General features: G+C 53.9%; 1 protein-coding gene across 2 annotated transcripts in view; it reads left to right on the plus strand.

The window, feature by feature from the left end:
• The window catches only part of cdh16 (cadherin 16, KSP-cadherin), a 178,661-nt gene that overhangs the window by 151,713 nt on the left and 8,907 nt on the right, over positions 1–18,041 (plus strand). For both annotated transcript variants that reach the window (XM_087995561.1, XM_087995562.1), the window contains exons 12-13: positions 2,425–2,672; positions 9,433–9,557. In XM_087995561.1, coding sequence (XP_087851687.1) covers positions 2,425–2,672; positions 9,433–9,557 — 373 coding nt within the window. The remainder of the gene's footprint in view (positions 1–2,424; positions 2,673–9,432; positions 9,558–18,041) is intronic.

Genomic DNA, 18,041 nt, shown 5'->3' on the forward strand with positions numbered 1-18,041 from the left:
CGTGTGTCCCTGTCTCTCTCTTCCGTGTCCCTGTCTCTCTCCGTGTCCCTGTCTCTCTCTCTCCTGTCCCTGTCTCTCTCCCGTGTGCCTGTCCTCTCTCTCCTGTCTTCTCTCTCCGTGTCCTGTCTCCTCTCCGTGTCCCTGTCTCTCTCCTCCGTGTGTCCCTGTCTCTCTCTCTCCGTGTCCCTGTCTCTCTCTTCCGTGTCCCTGTCTCTCCTCCGTGTCCCTGTCTCTCTCCGTGTCCCTGTCTCTCTCCCGTGTCCCTGTCTCTCTCTCCGTGTCCCTGTCTCTCTCCTCTCCCTGTCCCTTCTCTCTCCGTGTCCCTGTCTCTCTCTCTCCGTGTCCCTGTCTCTCTCGTGTCCCCTGTCTCTCCTCTCTCCGTGTCCCTGTCTCTCTCCCGTGTCCCTGTCTCTCTCTCTCCGTGTCCCTGTCTCTCTCTTCGGTGTCCCTGTCTCTCTCTCTCCGTGTCCCTGTCTCTCTCTCCGTGTCCCTGGTCTCTCTTCTCTCCCTGTCCCTCTCTCTTCTCTTGTCCCTGTCTCTCTCTCTCCGTTGTCACCTGTCTCTCTCCGTGTCCCTGTCTCTCTCTCTCCGTGTCCCTGTCTCTCTCCGTGTCCTGTCTCTCTCCGTGTCCCTGTCTCTCTCCCGTGTCCCTGTCTCTCTCCGTGTCCCTGTCTCCCTCTCTCGCCGTGTCCCTGTCTCTCTCCGTGTCCCTGTCTCTCTCCGTGTCCCTGTCTCTCTCTCTCCGTGTCCCTGTCTCTCTCTCTCCGTGTCCCTGTCTCTCTCTCTCCGTGTCCCTGTCTCTCTCTCTCCGTGTCCCTGTCTCTCTCCGTGTCCCTGTCTCTCTCCGTGTCCCTGTCTCTCTCTCTCCGTGTCCCTGTCTCTCTCTCTCGTGTCCTTGGTCTCTCTCTCTCCGTGTCCCTGTCTCTCTCTCTCCGTGTCCCTGTCTCTCTCCGGTGTCCCTGTCTCTCTCTCTCCGTTCCCTGTCTCTCTCGTGTCCCTGTCTCTCTCCGTGTCCCGTTCTCTCTCTCCGTGTCCCTGTCTCTCTCTCTCCGTTGTCCCTGTCTCTCTCCGTGTCCCTTCTCTCTCCGTGTCCCTGTCTCTCTCTCTCCGTGTCCCTGTCTCTCTCTCTCTCCGTGTCCCTGTCTCTCTCCGTGTCCCTGTCTCTCTCTCTCCGTGTCCCTGTCTCTCTCTCGTGTCCTGTCTCTCTCTCTGTGTCCCTGTCTCTCTCTCTCCGTGTCCCTGTCTCTCTCTCTCCGTGTCCCTGTCTCTCTCCGTCGTCCCTGTCTCTCTCTCTCCGTGTCCCTGTCTCTCTCCGTGTCCCTGTCTCTCTCTCTCCGTGTCCCTGTCTCTCTCTCTCCGTGTCCCTGTCTCTCTCCGTGTCCCTGTCTCTCTCCGTGTCCCTGTCTCTCTCTCTCTCCGTGTCCCTGTCTCTCTCTCTCCGTGTCCCTGTCTCTCTCCGTGTCCCTGTCTCTCTCCGTGTCCCTGTCTCTCTCTCTCCGTGTCCCTGTCTCTCTCTCCGTGTCCCTGTCTCTCTCCGTGTCCTCTCTCTCTCTCCGTGTCCCTGTCTCTCTCCGTGTCCCTCTCTCTCTCCGTGTCCCTGTCTCCCTCCACGTGTCCCTGTCTCTTTCCCATGTTGTCGATCTTCTTTCCAGTTTGGCCTCAGTCTCTGTCCCTTCTCATTGCTTCCTATCACTGATGTTCCACTGTTTCCATTTCTCTGTTGATTTCCACACGGTTTCAGCTCTCTATCTCCATCACATTCTCTCTTTCCATCACTCTTTTCACTTTCTCTCTTTTTCCAGCTCTCTGTCTTTCACTTACCAGACTGTCTTTCCCTCTCCATCTCCATCTCTGTCTGCACCACTATCTTTCTTTTCATCTGTCTGTCTCTTTCTCCATCCCTCTCTTGCCAGCTCTCTCTCTCTCACACACCATCTTTCTATGTCCATCATTCTTTTACTCTCTCTTGCTCTCCCTTTAGCTCTGCCCATTTCTTTGTCAATATTGTTTTCCATCACTATCTGCTTCTTTGCCTCCGCCCTCTCTGTCCATCTCCAAGCCTGGGTTTCCCTGTCTCACTGATCCTGAAAAGGTGAAGTCAGCTCCTCACTCTCTCCCATGCGAAGTGAAAGATGTAAAGACAGGGAGAACGAGGGAGGCTGCTGATGGATGGGGAGGGTACAGAAAAACTGCAGATGCTGGGGTAGACAGGCAGGAGGCTGGGTGAACACAGCAAGCCAGGCAGCATCAGGAGGGGGAGACAAGGAGGAGCATCCTGAAAAAGGGTTACACCCGAAATGTCGACTTCTCCCCCTCCTGATGCTGCCTGGCTTGCTGTCTTCTCCCAGCCTCCTGCCTGTCTATGATGCATGGAGAGGAGCTGGGTTGCTGTGGGAGATGACAGTGTCCTATCTACGCCTTTAGGCTCTGGACTACGAGAAGGTGAGTGAGTACAGACTGGTTATCTCAGCCAGAAACCAGGCACAGCTGCTCGGGACGCTTTACGGACCGAGCTCCACCGTCACAGTGTCTATTCAGGTCCGAGATGTCAATGAAGCTCCGACCCTTCCTCAGAGCCAGTACGAGGTGACGGTTCCCACAGACGCTCAGCCGGGTCATGTCTTACTGCAGCTGGAGGCACGTGACCCAGACACATCACCCGCTCCAGTTAGGTAAGGCCATCCAGCTACTCGGTCTGCACCGACATCGGGATCGATATTGATACTGACCCTCCGACAGTGTGGCACTCCCTCAGCACTGACCCTCCGACAGTGCGGCATTCCCTCAGCACTGACCCTCCGATAGTGCGGCACTCCCTCAGCGCTGACCCTCCGACAGTGCGGCACTCCCTCAGCACTGACCCTCTGACAGTGCAGCACTCCCTCAGCACTGACCCTCCGACAGTGCGGCACTCCCTCAGCACTGACCCTCTGACAGTGCGGCACTCCCTCAGCACTGACCCTCCGACAGTGCGGCTCTCCCTTAGCACTGACCCTCCGACAGTGCGGCACTCCCTCAGCATTGACCCTCCGACAGTGTGGCATTCCCTCAGCACTGACCCTCTGACAGTGCGGCACTCCCTTAGCACTGACCGTCCGACAGTGCGGCACTCCCTCAGCATTGACCCTCCGACAGTGCGGCACTCCCACAGCACAGACCCTCCGACAGTGCGGCATTCCCTCAGCACTGACCCTCCGACAGTGCGGCATTCCCTCAGCACTGACCCTCTGACACTGCGGCACTCCCTCAGCATTGACCCTCCGACAGTGCGGCATTCCCTCAGCACTGACCCTCCGACAGTGCGGCATTCCCTCAGCACTGACCCTCTGACACTGCGGCACTCCCTCAGCACTGACCCTCTGACAGTGCGGCACTCCCACAGCACTGACCCTCCGACAGTGCGGCACTCCCTCAGCACTGACCCTCCGACAGTGCGGCACTCCCTCAGCACTGACCCTCTGACAGTGCGGCACTCCCACAGCACTGACCCCCCGACAGTGCGGCACTCCCTCAGCACTGACCCTCTGACAGTGCGGCACTCCCACAGCACTGACCCCCCGACAGTGCGGCACTCCCTCAGCACTGACCCTCTGACAGTGCGGCACTCCCACAGCACTGACCCTCCAACAGTGCGGCACTCCCACAGAACTGACCCCCCAACAGTGCGGCACTCCCTCAGCACTGACCCTCCGACAGTGCGGCACTCCCACAGCACTGACCCTCCGACAGTGCGGCACTCCCTCAGCACTGACCCTCTGACAGTACAGCACTCCCACAGCACTCACCCTCTGACAGTGCGGCACTCCCTCAGCATTGACCCTCCGACAGTGTGGCATTCCCTCAGCACTGACCCTCTGACAGTGCGGCATTCCCTCAGCACTGACCCTCCGACAGTGCGGCATTCCCTCAGCACTGACCCTCTGACACTGCGGCACTCCCTCAGCATTGACCCTCCGACAGTGCGGCATTCCCTCAGCACTGACCCTCCGACAGTGCGGCATTCCCTCAGCACTGATCCTCTGACACTGCGGCACTCCCTCAGCACTGACCCTCTGACAGTGCGGCACTCCCACAGCACTGACCCTCCGACAGTGCGGCACTCCCTCAGCACTGACCCTCCGACAGTGCGGCACTCCCTCAGCACTGACCCTCTGACAGTGCGGCACTCCCACAGCACTGACCCCCCGACAGTGCGGCACTCCCTCAGCACTGACCCTCTGACAGTGCGGCACTCCCACAGCACTGACCCCCCGACAGTGCGGCACTCCCTCAGCACTGACCCTCTGACAGTGCGGCACTCCCACAGCACTGACCCTCCAACAGTGCGGCACTCCCACAGAACTGACCCCCCGACAGTGCGGCACTCCCTCAGCACTGACCCTCCGACAGTGCGGCACTCCCACAGCACTGACCCTCCGACAGTGCGGCACTCCCTCAGCACTGACCCTCTGACAGTACAGCACTCCCACAGCACTCACCCTCTGACAGTGCGGCACTGCCACAGCACTGACCCTCCGACAGGGCGGCACTCCCACAGGACAGAACCTCCAAAAGTGTGGCACTCCCACAGCACTGGCCCTCTGACAGTGCGGCACTCCCACAGCACTGACCCTCTGACGGTGCATCACTCCCTCAGCACTGACCCTCCGACAGTGCGGCACTCCCACAGCACTGACCCTCCGACAGTGCGGCACTCCCTCAGCACTGACCCTCTGACAGTGCGGCACTCCCACAGCACTGACCCTCCGACAGTGCGGCACTCCCACAGCACTGACCCTCTGACGGTGCAGCACTCCCTCAGCACTGATCCTCTGACAGTGCGGCACTGCCACAGCACTGACCCTCCGACAGTGCGGCACTCCCACAGCACTGGCCCTCTGACAGTGCGGCACTCCCACAGCACTGACCCTCTGATGGTGCAGCACTCCCTCAGCACTGACCCTCTGACAGTGCGGCACTCCCACAGCACTGACCCTCTGACAGTGCGGCACTCCCACAGCACTGACCCTCCGACAGTGCGGCATTCCCTCAGCACTGACCCTCCGACAGTGCGGCATTCACTCAGCACTGACCCTCTGACACTGCGGCACTCCCTCAGCATTGACCCTCCGACAGTGCGGCATTCCCTCAGCACTGACCCTCCGACAGTGCGGCATTCCCTCAGCACTGACCCTCTGACACTGCGGCACTCCCTCAGCACTGACCCTCTGACAGTGCGGCACTCCCACAGCACTGACCCTCCGACAGTGCGGCACTCCCTCAGCACTGACCCTCCGACAGTGCGGCACTCCCTCAGCACTGACCCTCTGACAGTGCGGCACTCCCACAGCACTGACCCCCCGACAGTGCGGCACTCCCTCAGCACTGACCCTCTGACAGTGCGGCACTCCCACAGCACTGACCCCCCGACAGTGCGGCACTCCCTCAGCACTGACCCTCTGACAGTGCGGCACTCCCACAGCACTGACCCTCCAACAGTGCGGCACTCCCACAGAACTGACCCCCCGACAGTGCGGCACTCCCTCAGCACTGACCCTCCGACAGTGCGGCACTCCCACAGCACTGACCCTCCGACAGTGCGGCACTCCCTCAGCACTGACCCTCTGACAGTACAGCACTCCCACAGCACTCACCCTCTGACAGTGCGGCACTCCCTCAGCATTGACCCTCCGACAGTGTGGCATTCCCTCAGCACTGACCCTCTGACAGTGCGGCATTCCCTCAGCACTGACCCTCCGACAGTGCGGCATTCCCTCAGCACTGACCCTCTGACACTGCGGCACTCCCTCAGCATTGATCCTCCGACAGTGCGGCATTCCCTCAGCACTGACCCTCCGACAGTGCGGCATTCCCTCAGCACTGACCCTCTGACACTGCGGCACTCCCTCAGCACTGACCCTCTGACAGTGCGGCACTCCCACAGCACTGACCCTCCGACAGTGCGGCACTCCCTCAGCACTGACCCTCCGACAGTGCGGCACTCCCTCAGCACTGACCCTCTGACAGTGCGGCACTCCCACAGCACTGACCCCCCGACAGTGCGGCACTCCCTCAGCACTGACCCTCTGACAGTGCGGCACTCCCACAGCACTGACCCCCCGACAGTGCGGCACTCCCTCAGCACTGACCCTCTGACAGTGCGGCACTCCCACAGCACTGACCCTCCAACAGTGCGGCACTCCCACAGAACTGACCCCCCGACAGTGCGGCACTCCCTCAGCACTGACCCTCCGACAGTGCGGCACTCACAGCACTGACCCTCCGACAGTGCGGCACTCCCTCAGCACTGACTCTCTGACAGTACAGCACTCCCACAGCACTCACCCTCTGACAGTGCGGCACTGCCACAGCACTGACCCTCCGACAGGGCGGCACTCCCACAGGACAGAACCTCCAAAAGTGTGGCACTCCCACAGCACTGGCCCTCTGACAGTGCGGCACTCCCACAGCACTGACCCTCTGACGGTGCATCACTCCCTCAGCACTGACCCTCCGACAGTGCGGCACTCCCACAGCACTGACCCTCCGACAGTGCGGCACTCCCTCAGCACTGACCCTCTGACAGTGCGGCACTCCCACAGCACTGACCCTCCGACAGTGCGGCACTCCCACAGCACTGACCCTCTGACGGTGCAGCACTCCCTCAGCACTGATCCTCTGACAGTGCGGCACTGCCACAGCACTGACCCTCCGACAGTGCGGCACTCCCACAGCACTGGCCCTCTGACAGTGCGGCACTCCCACAGCACTGACCCTCTGATGGTGCAGCACTCCCTCAGCACTGACCCTCTGACAGTGCGGCACTCCCACAGCACTGACCCTCTGACAGTGCGGCACTCCCACAGCACTGACCCTCTGACAGTGCGGCACTCCCTCAGTACTGACCCTCTGACAGTGCGGCACTCACACAGCACTGACCCTCTGACAGTGCGGCACTCCCTGAGCACTGACCCTCTGACAGTGCGGCACACCCACAGCACTGACCCCCCGACAATGCGGCACTCCCTCAGCACTGACCCTCTGACAGTGCGGCAGTCCCACAGCACTGACCCTCTGACAGTGCGGCACTCCCTCAGTACTGACTCTCTCACAGTGCGGCATTCCCACAGGACAGACCCTCCGACAGTGCTGCAATCCCTCAGTACTGACCCTCTGACAGTGCGGCATTCCCTCAGCACTGACCCTCTGACAGTGCGGCAATCCCTCAGCACTGACCCTCTGACAGTGCGGCAGTCCCACCGCACTGACCCTCCGACAGTGCGGCACTCCCTCAGCACTGACCCTCTGACAGTGCGGCACTCCCACAGCACTGACCCTCTGACAGTGCGGCACTCCCACAGCACTGACCCTCTGACAGTGCGGCACTCCCTCAGTACTGACCCTCTGACAGTGCGGCACTCCCTCAGCACTGACCCTCTGACAGTGTGGCACTCCCACAGCATCGACCCTCCGACAGTGCGGCACTCCCACAGCACTGACCCTCCGACAGTGTGGCACTCCCTCAGCACTGACCCTCTGACAGTGCGGCACTCCCACAGCACTGACCTTCTGACAGTGCAGCACTCCCTCAGCACTGACCCTCTGACAGTGCAGCAGTCCCTCAGCACTGACCCTCTGACAGTGCAGCACTCCCACAGCACTGACCCTCTGACAGTGCGGCACTCCCTCAGCACTGACCCTCTGACAGTCGGCCCTCCCACAGCACTGACCCTCTGACAGTGCAGCACTCCCACAGCACTGACCCTCCGACGGTGCAGCACTCCCTCAGCACTGACCCTCTGACAGTGTGGCACTCCCTCAGCGCTGACCCTCTGACAGTGCAGCACTCCCACAGCACTGACCCTCCGACAGTGCAGCACTCCCTCAGCACTGACCCTCTGACAGTGCGGCAGTCCCACAGCACTGACCCTCTGACAGTGTGGCACTCCCTCAGCACTGACCCTCTGACAGTGTGGCCCTCCCTCAGCACTGACCCTCTGACAGTGCAGCACTCCCACAGCACTGACCCTTCTGACAGTGCGGCAGTCCCACAGCACTGACCCTCTGACAGTGCGGCAGTCCCACAGTACTGACCCTCTGACAGTGCGGCTCTCCCTCAGCACTGACCCTCCGACAGTGCGGCAGTCCTACAGCACTGACCCTCTGACAGTGCCCACTCCCACAGCACTGACCCTCTGACAGTGCGGCACTCCCACAGCATTGACCCTCTGATAGTGCGGCCCTCCCTCAGCACTGACCCTCTGACAGTGCAGCACTCCCACAGCACTGACCCTTCTGACAGTGCGGCACTCCCTCAGCACTGACCCTCCGACAGTGCGGCACTCCCTTAGCACTGACCCTCCGACAGTGCGGCAGTCCTACAGCACTGACCCTCTGACAGTGCGGCACTCCCTCAGCACTGACCCTCACACAGTGCGGCAGTCCCTCAGCACTGACCCTCTGACAGTGCGGCAGTCCTACAGCACTGACCCTCTGACAGTGCGGCACTCCCTCAGCACTGACCCTCTGACAGTGTGGCCCTCCCTCAGCACTGACCCTCTGACAGTGCAGCACTCCCTCAGCACTGACCCTCTGACAGTGCGGCAGTCCCACAGCACTGACCCTCCGACAGTGTGGCACTCCCTTAGTACTGACCCTCCGACAGTGCGGCAGTCCTACAGCACTGACCCTCTGACAGTGCGGCACTCCCTCAGCACTGACCCTCTGACAGTGCCCACTCCCACAGCACTGACCCTCTGACAGTGCGGCACTCCCATAGCATTGACCCTCTGATAGTGCGGCCCTCCCTCAGCACTGACCCTCTGACAGTGCGGCAGTTCCACAGCACTGACCCTCTGACAGTGCGGCACTCCCTCAGCACTGACCCTCCGACAGTGCGGCACTCCCTTAGCACTGACCCTCCGACAGTGCGGCAGTCCTACAGCACTGACCCTCTGACAGTGCGGCACTCCCTCAGCACTGACCCTCTGACAGTGCCCACTCCCACAGCACTCACCCTCTGACAGTGCGGCACTCCCACAGCATTGACCCTCTGACAGTGCGGCCCTCCCACAGCACTGACCCTCTGACAGTGCGGCTCTCCCACAGCACTGACCCTCTGACAGTGCGGCACTCCCTCAGCACTGACCCTCTGACAGTGCCCACTCCCACAGCACTGACCCTCTGACAGTGCGGCACTCCCACAGCATTGACCCTCTGACAGTGCGGCACTCCCTCAGCACTGACTCCCCTCTGACAGTGCGTCACTCCCTCAGCACTGACCCTTCGATGGTGCTGAACTCCCTCAGCACTGACAGTTCTTGTGTCCATCTAAACACCCTGACCTTTTTCCTGATACGGTGTGCAGTGTTCTGGTGCGTGCAGCCCTTGCGGCGTCTCCCACTCACTGTCCGCTCTGTTAAGCTCTCACAGGAAATGGTCTGTCTTTGGCAGGTACCGCCTTGGCAATGAGACGGTGAGATGGCTCTGGGTGAATGCTGACTCCGGGGAGGTCACACTCATGTCCGGAGACCCGGCAGGAGGGACCCACCTGTTGGACGTGCTGGTCGAAGATGGAGGTGAGGGATGAAGGATGGTGCAGTTTGAGTTAACCGACCTCAACACATTGGTGCAGGGAACCATTCAAGAGAGTGGAGAAAAGAGAAATGTGTGTGTAATAAGGGGTAATATAGTCAGGGGAATAGAAACTGTTCTCTGTGACTAAGATTGAGAGACCCGAAGGCTGTATTGTCTGCCCGGTGCCTGGGTTCAGGATAAATCATCTGGGCTGCAGAGTGGGAGCTGTTGTGTTCCATATAGGTGCCAACAATCTGGGTACCACAAGGCAAGAGGTTCTACTGAGGGATTATGGGCAGCTAGAATTAAACTAAAAAGAACCAAAAAGGTAATCATCTTTGGATGACAACCTGAGCCACAAACTAATTGGCACAGGGTCAACAAGATGAAAGAGGATTGGTATGGGAGAAAAGGGATTGAATTGATGGGACATTAGCACCAGGACTGGGGTAGCAGGGAGCTGTTCCACTGAGATGGGCTCCACCTGAATCTGGCTGGCACCAGAGTCCTGGCCAATCGCATAACGGGGCTGTGGGTAGGGTTTGAAACTAAATAATAAGTGTGGCATGGGGTGCGTTCAGTTGCATGGAAAATAATGCAAAGTCGGGGAGGGCTCAGGAAAGGTTATTATAGTATCCAGAACAAGTAATAATGTAGACAGTGTGGAAAGGGTCAGGAATCGAACTTCAGACACAGCAGATAAGGGAAGAGTTATGAAAAAGGCATCAGTCAATGTAGGGCTGAGGGTGTTGTACGTAAATGCACACAGGCTACAAAACAAGGGAAATGAGCTTAGAGCGCATATGGACATTGGCAGATGCGATGTTGTGAGTATCATAGAGACTTGGCTGCAAGGCAATCACGGCCAGGAACTAAATATCCGAGGATACACGCCCCAATGAGAGGATGGGAAGAGGGGGCTAGGGTTGTTTTGTTAGTAAGAAATGAAATGAAATTGACAGCAAGAAGTAAAATAGAATAAGTGTAGATAGAGCTGAGGAACCACAAAGGGAAAAAGACCCTGATGGGAGGTGTGTCCAGGCTTCCTCGCTTTGGCCAGAAGGTGAGGAAGAAAATAAATCAGAGGATAGGAAAGGACTATTACAAACATCATGGGGGAACTCAGTAGCAGAACCCAGGAAAAGGAATTTGTGGCATGTCTACCAGATGGAGCAGCTTGTGGTAGAGCCCACTAGGGAACTGGTGATTCTGGATTTGGTGATGTACAATGAGACAAACTTGATTAGTGAGCTTAAGGCGAAGGGACCCTGAGGGGGCAGTGACTGTAGTATGATAGAATTCACCCTGATTGGAGAGGGAGAAGCTGGAATCAGATATAACAGTGCTACAATTGAGTAAAAGGTAACTACAAAACATGAGGGAGGAGCTGGCTAAAGTTGATTGGAAGGAGAGACAAGTAGGGAGGACAGCAGAACAGCAATGGCAGAGGGTTTTTGGGTAATTTGGGAGGCACAGCAGAAAATCATCCCAAGGAAGAAGAAATATATGAAGGGAGGATTAAACAACCATGGCTTACAAGGGAAGTCAGGGACAGCATAAAAGCAACAGAAAAAGCATATAATGTGGTGAAGATTAGAGAGAAACCAGAGAATCAGGAAACCTATTAAAACCTGGCAGAAGATAACTAAAAAAGCAATATAAGGGGTGAAAATGAAATATGAGAGTAAGCTAGTTAGTAAACAAAAAATGCAAGAGTTTGTTTAGATATCTAAAAGTTAAGAGAAAGGCAAGAGTGGGCATTGAATTGCTGGAGAAAAATGAGGCTGGAGGGTAGTAATGAGGAACAAAGGAATGGTGGAGGAACTGAACAGGTACTTTGCATCAGCTTTCACCGTGGAAGATACCAGCAACATACCAGAGTCAGGGACAGAGGTTGAGAGTAGTGACCGTCACTCAGGAGAAGGTGCTGGGGAAGCTGAAAAAGCTCGAAAGTGGATAAATGACCTGGACCAGATGGACTACCCCCCGGGATTCTGAAGGAGATGGCTGAGGGGTTGTAGAGGCAAAGGTGGTGGTCTTTCAGGAATCACTGGAGCCAGGGAGGGTGCCAGAGGACTGGAAAATGGCAAACGTAACAGCCCTGGTTAAGGACGGAGGGAGGGTGGCAGAAGACAGGAAACTATAGGCCAGTTAGCCTGACCTTGGTCGTTGGTAAGATTTTAGAGACCATTATTAAGGATGAGATTACAGAGTACTTGGAGGTGTTTGGGAAAATAGGGCTGAGTCAGCACAGCTTCGTCAGGGGGAGATCATGCCTGACAAATCTGTTAGAATTCCTTGAGCTCGGACTTTTTTCATTGGAGAAAAGGAGGAGGAGAGGGGATCTAATTGAGGTATACAAGATAATGAGAGCCATAGATAGAGTCAATAGCCAAAGACTATTTCCCAGGGCAGAAATGGCTAACATGAGGGATCATAGTTTTAAGCTGGTTGGAGGAAAGTATAGAGGGGATGTCAGAGGCGGGTTCTTTACACAGAGAGTTGTGAGAGCATGGAATGCGTTGCCAGCAGCAGTTGTGGAGGCAGGGTCATTGGGGACATTTAAGAGACTCCTGGACATGCATATGGTCACAGAAATTTGAGGGAGCATACATGAGGATCAATGGTCAGCACAACATTGTGGGCTGAAGGGCCTGTTCTGTGCTGTACTGTTCTATGTTTTATGTTCTATGTTCTAGGTAATGAACAAGTTAGACAAGGGAGAACCAGTGAATGTGATTTATATGCATTTCCAGAAGGCCTTTGACCAGGTGCCACACAGGAGGTTGCTAAATAAGATATAAATCCATGGTGTTAGGGACAAGGTACTAGCATGGGTAGAGGACTGGCAGACTGGCAGAAGTTAGAGAGTGGGGATAAAAGGGTCTTTTTCAGGATGGCAGCCAGTGACTAGTGGAATTCTGCAGGGGCCAGTATTAGGACCACAACTATTCATGTTATATTATACATTAATGATCTAGATGAAGGAACTGAGGACCTTATTACTAAGTTTGCAGGTGACACAAAGATGGGTGGAGGGACAGGAAGTGTTGAGGAAGCAGGGAGGCTGCAGAAGGACTTGGAAAGGCTGGAAGAGTGGGTAAAGAAGTAGCACGTGGAATATAATGTGGGAAAGTGTGAGGTTATGCACTTTGGGAGGAAGAATCAAGGTGTAAACCATTTTCTAAATGGAAAAAGGCTTCAGAAATCTGACACACAAAGGGATTTGGGAGTCCTAGTTCACGATTCTCTTCAGGTAAACGTGCAGGTTCACTTGGGAAGATAAATGTAATGTTAACATTGATTTCGGGAGGGTTAGACTACAAGAGCAGAGATGTGTTCTTGAGGTTATATGTGTTCTCTGGTCAGCCCACATTTGGAATATTGTGTGCAGTTTAGGCCCATATCTAAGGTAGGGGGTCCAGAGGAGGTTGACAACAATGAGGGCTTGTCATGTAAAGCAGAGTTTGAGGACTCTGGGTCTGTACTTGATGGAGTTTAGAAGGATGGGGGGGGTGGAATTCAGATTGCAACTCATAAATTACACAGAGGCCTGGATAGAGTGGACACGGAGAAGATGTTTTCACTGGTCGGAGAGACTGGGACCACAGGGCACCACCTCAGAGAAAAGGCATGTTCCTTTAAATTTGACAGGAGGAGGAATTTCTTCAGCCAGAGGGTGGTGACTCTGTGGAACTCATTGTCGCAGAGGGCTGTGGAGGCCAAGTCATTGAGAGTATTTAAGACAGAGATAGATTTTTGATTAGTAAGGGGGTCAAGGGTTATGGGGAAAAGGCAAGAGAATGGGATTGGAAAGCATATCAGCCATGATCGAATGGTGGAGCACACTCAATGGGCCAAATGGCCTGGTGCTGTTCCTATGTCTTAGTCTTCTGGTTTGATGGTCTTTGTTAGATTGCCCAAGGAGATTGTCTACTGCAGGAGTTAAAGCGGTGGAGCAACATTTGCTGATGTTTAGATGGGATACCCTGACGATATCCTCCAGCAGCACATACATTCCTGCAAGAGGTCTCTCCATTTCCCTCTCCCCATCATGGCTTCCATTTTGTTATTTTTCTTTCCTCTATTAATCTATCTCTCCCTCTTTTCTATCTCTCTGATGATCTCTCCCTCTCTCTCCCTCCCAATATCGCTCTAACTGTCAGTCTCTCTCTCTCTCTGATTGTCTCTCACTATTACTCACAGCCTCTCCCTGTCTGTCACTGTCTCCCTTATCTCTATCTATGCATTCATCTCTTTCTCTGTCTTTTCATACCTCTCACTGTCTCTCTCATTCTGCCTCTCTCCCTGTGGGAGGAAACTACAGCACCCGGAGGAAACCCACACAGACACGGGGAGAATGTGCAAACTACACACACACACACAGTCACCCGAGGCAGGAATTGAACCTGGGTCCGTGGCGCTGCGAGGCAGCAGTGCTAATCACTGAGCCACTGTGCCACCCATTCTGTGATTCTGGGACTTAAAAAAATGCAGTATCGATATAAAATAGAAGCAAACAGCTGAATAAAGACTGAAGCTGAGTCAGCCTGTGATAGAAGAAGCTACTGTTTAATAAGGGTCACCAGACAGTCAGGTGACAACACTTTGCTTCCTTCAAACAGGACCACTGTTGAACTCTGCCATCAGGTGCTTAACTAGGCAGTGACTGACAATAAATTAAAGCAAAAATACTGTGAACGCTGGAAATCTGAAACAAACACAGAGAAGACAGGAGAAACTCAGCAGGTCTGTGGCGACAGAAACAGAGCTAAGAATCTGATATGATTCTCCTGAAAGGAACTGGAAAATTATCCTTAGATAGAGAGGGAGTGAAAACAGGTGAAAAAGAGAGGGAGGGAGAGACAGACACAGAGGGTGGGGTAAGGGAGAGAGAGAGGAGGGGAATGAGGAAGAGAGAGACAGGGGTGGGGAGAGAGAGAGAAATGGAACTGAAGGGAGGGGGAGTGAAGAGAGGGAGACAGAGAGAGAGAGAGAGAGAGAACCAGAGTCCTTAATGGTTCACATTATGATGCCTCCCTCTCAGATTAAATCTGTTGAGGGTTGGTCCATCTTCCTACAGAGGAGAATTTTTGGCTTGGTCCAGGGCTGAGGCAAGTGGAACAGCTGAGTGAAGCACTTCTCAAACTGGGGGCCATGACCCTGCTAGGGGCCCCTTTAAATGCTGCTTTTCTTGGCCTGGTCTGTACTCTCCAGAAACCAGTGAAACAGTCGCTTGTTCCGTACCCACTGACGATTCAACACTCTGCAGGGATCTCCCAGCTACACCCTCTCACCCTCCAGCCTCAGTGAGGGTCACACTGGGTCAGAGGTTGTCCACCTCCAGGAATTGGGAACCGCCAGGATTGAAGATCAATCCCAAAGACCTCAGGGAAAAAGAAGCCAGGAGAATAAAAGCAGAGAATGTTCACTGAAACATTCCAGATTTATTTTCCGAGTCCTTGAACAGTTTCTGTTTATTATTGGGAGAAATAGTGAAAGTGAAGAGAAGGGGCTGTTTGATTGGCTGATCCTTGGCTATCAATAGGGGAATGAAGGAACTTTCCAATTGGTTGTGGGGAAGGGTTACCACGACAACTGACATGCACCCAACCAATAGGAGGAGTGTGTGTGTGGGGGGGGGGTCAAAATTGTTCCAGGAAGTCATGTGATAAACTTGAATCCAAACATTGTTGGCAATATTCGACCATCAGAGTTATAGTTTATTGCCTTCACTTGGAATACTGTGCGCACAGTTCTGGTTTCTGTATTACCAAAAAGGATATAGAGGTGCTGGAGAGAATGTCAGGACACAGATTTACAAGAATGATTCAAGAACTGAAAAGTTATAAATCAGACTGAGGCCAATTTCTGTGCAAACACAGCTGACCTGATGCAAAAATAAATTTATCATATATCAATCACTAACCTGTCACTGCACTGTAATACAGAGGCCCAGACCAACAACCTACAGACACTGGGAAAATTTGAATCTGTTTAATAAATCTAGGATATGAACTGAGTCCCCATGGCATCGACGGTTGGAAAAACACATTGGTTTCACTAAATTCCTTTAGGGAGGGGAACTGTCTTCCTTACCTGGTCTGGTTTCATGTGACTCCAGACCCACAGCGATGTGGCTGGCTCTCACCTACCCTCTGAAATGACTGAACAAAGCCACGCAAGGGCAATTAGGGATAGTCAATAAATGCTGGACTTGTCACTGTTGTCACATCCATAAACAACTGAAAAAAATGGGTTTAGTCTCAGATGGGCTGTTTTCCCTGGAGAGTCAGAGTCTGAGAGGTGATCTTGTAGACGTTTATAAAATCATGGGGGACATGGATAGGATAAATAGACAAGGTCTTTTCCCCGGGGTGGGGGGGGGGGAGGGGGGTGTCCAGAACTAGAGGGTAAGGTTTTAGGGTGAGAGCAGAAAGATATAAAAGAGAACTAAGGGGCAACTTTTTCACACACAGGGTGGTACATGTATGGAATGAGCTGCCAGAGGAAGTGGTGGGGCTGGTACAATAACAGTATTTAAATGGCATTTGGATGGGTATAAGAATAGAGGGATTAGAGGGATATGGACCAGGTGCTGGCAAATGGGACTAGATGTAGACCACTGGCAGAGTAGCCAGACAGGCAGCTGAGGAGACGTGTATATCCCCTGGGGATGTTGGGATCTGGAATATGCTGCCTGAAAGGACAGTGGGAGTATATTCAACAGGAACTTTCAACAAGGTATCAGACAGATACTTGAAGAGGAACAATTTGCAGATGGGGGTGGGGAAAGAACAGGGAGCAGTCAGACTAATGGGATCTCTCTTTCAAAGAGGCACCACGAGCACAATGGGCCAAAGGGCAGCGTGATTCTATGACCTTAAAGGAGTTCAAGCTTTTTCCGAGTGTCTGTGCTGAGCAAACAGAGGAAATGGTTGATCTTGGACAATATGTTGCTGCACCCTTTGGACATGATACTGTGGCCTTTAATAACTCTGCTGCTCTCATTGAAACAGGGTCTTCACAGAATCCTGAGAAGCAAATGATGCCAGGAGGTACACTGGCATCTGTGGTTAAATGGGTGCCATCAGATCTTTCAGCCTGAAGGTCAGGGGTTAGGGAGTCACCTATTCTTGTCACAATCAACCTGCCCTCATTCTCCCACCACCGACCACTACTCACACACAGCGTTATGACCAATTGTCACGTGTACTGACTCTTCCATCACTTGTCATTGTCTTTCAATAGCCAAATCCAAAGATCCTAAAAAAACAAACAGATTGCTACAGAGAAACTATAATTTCTGTTCACCCCCTCCCCTTCTTGACGGTTCACAGCAGCTCATTCTGGAGATAGATCTTCACTTCACCTACCCCAGCTCCAGAGATAGGACACCCTACAATGAGGGAGTATAAAGTTCCAGTTTAATTCTTCGGAATTCCCAGGATGAGGAAATACTCCCAAATGAACACTTTGTTACATCCAAACTGCACATACACTGAGATAGCTATGCTAAGGTCCGATAGCCTCAGGTGGGAGCCAAGACAGAGGAAAATATCGGTAATAAAAACAGAAATTTCCAGAAAAGCTCAGCAGGTCTGGTAGCATCCGTGGAGAGAAATCAGAGTTAACTGTTCTGAGGAAGGTCATTCAAACCAAAAGATTAGCTCTGATTTCTCTCCACAGGTGCTGCCAGACCTGCTGAGCTTTTCCAGCAACATCTCTGTGTTTGTTTCTGATTTACAGCATCCGTAGTTCCTTCAGTTTTTATAAGGTTTCGGTGAGAAGGAGACGGCCAAAAATTATCTGCAATCAAGGCATTATCCAGTGTGTAAGGGGGAGAAGGTTATGTGAAATTTACACCCTGGCTCCTGATCAACATCTCTAACATCCCTCAGCCTGGTTAGTCAGGAACAGCAGTGTGGTCAGCAATGGCTCATTTGTCAGGTTTCAGTTCTGTGACTATACTGATAAAGGAGTTTGCCCTCTGTCTCCATAGAAACCTGGCTGTGATGCACTCACAATGATGTGCCAGGTTTTTTTTTACAGCTCGTTCTAGTATTTATCCTGGCTCCACTCAACTTGACAGCACAATTAATGGAGCGATTAGCTTCTCCTCTGATCACTCTGGTTCCAGTCAGGATCCCAGGCTAACTCCCCAAACACCACCAAAGTATCCGAGCAACCTCCCTCAACATAAACATGTCGAAGAGTTTCTTCAGCCACCTTTGCCTGACTGAGCTCTGTTGGTGGGGATTCTGGAAGACTCTACAAATGTTGGAAAACTGAGATTCAGCAGGTCAGACAGCATGTGTTGAGAGAGAACTGGGTTTAGAATCAAGTATCCCTTGAGAAGGCCATTTGACCCACTGTGCATGTGCTAGCACTTTGAAAGAGCTACCCACAAACAAAAGAACATAAGAGGTAGGAGTAAGAGGAGACCACTCTGCCCTTCGAACATATTCTGTCATTCAATGGCTGAT

The sequence above is a fragment of the Chiloscyllium plagiosum genome, unplaced genomic scaffold (genome assembly GCF_037043375.1).
Source record: "Chiloscyllium plagiosum isolate Xiang-an unplaced genomic scaffold, Cpla_swu_hap1 HiC_scaffold_17, whole genome shotgun sequence".
NCBI lineage: Eukaryota > Metazoa > Chordata > Chondrichthyes > Orectolobiformes > Hemiscylliidae > Chiloscyllium > Chiloscyllium plagiosum.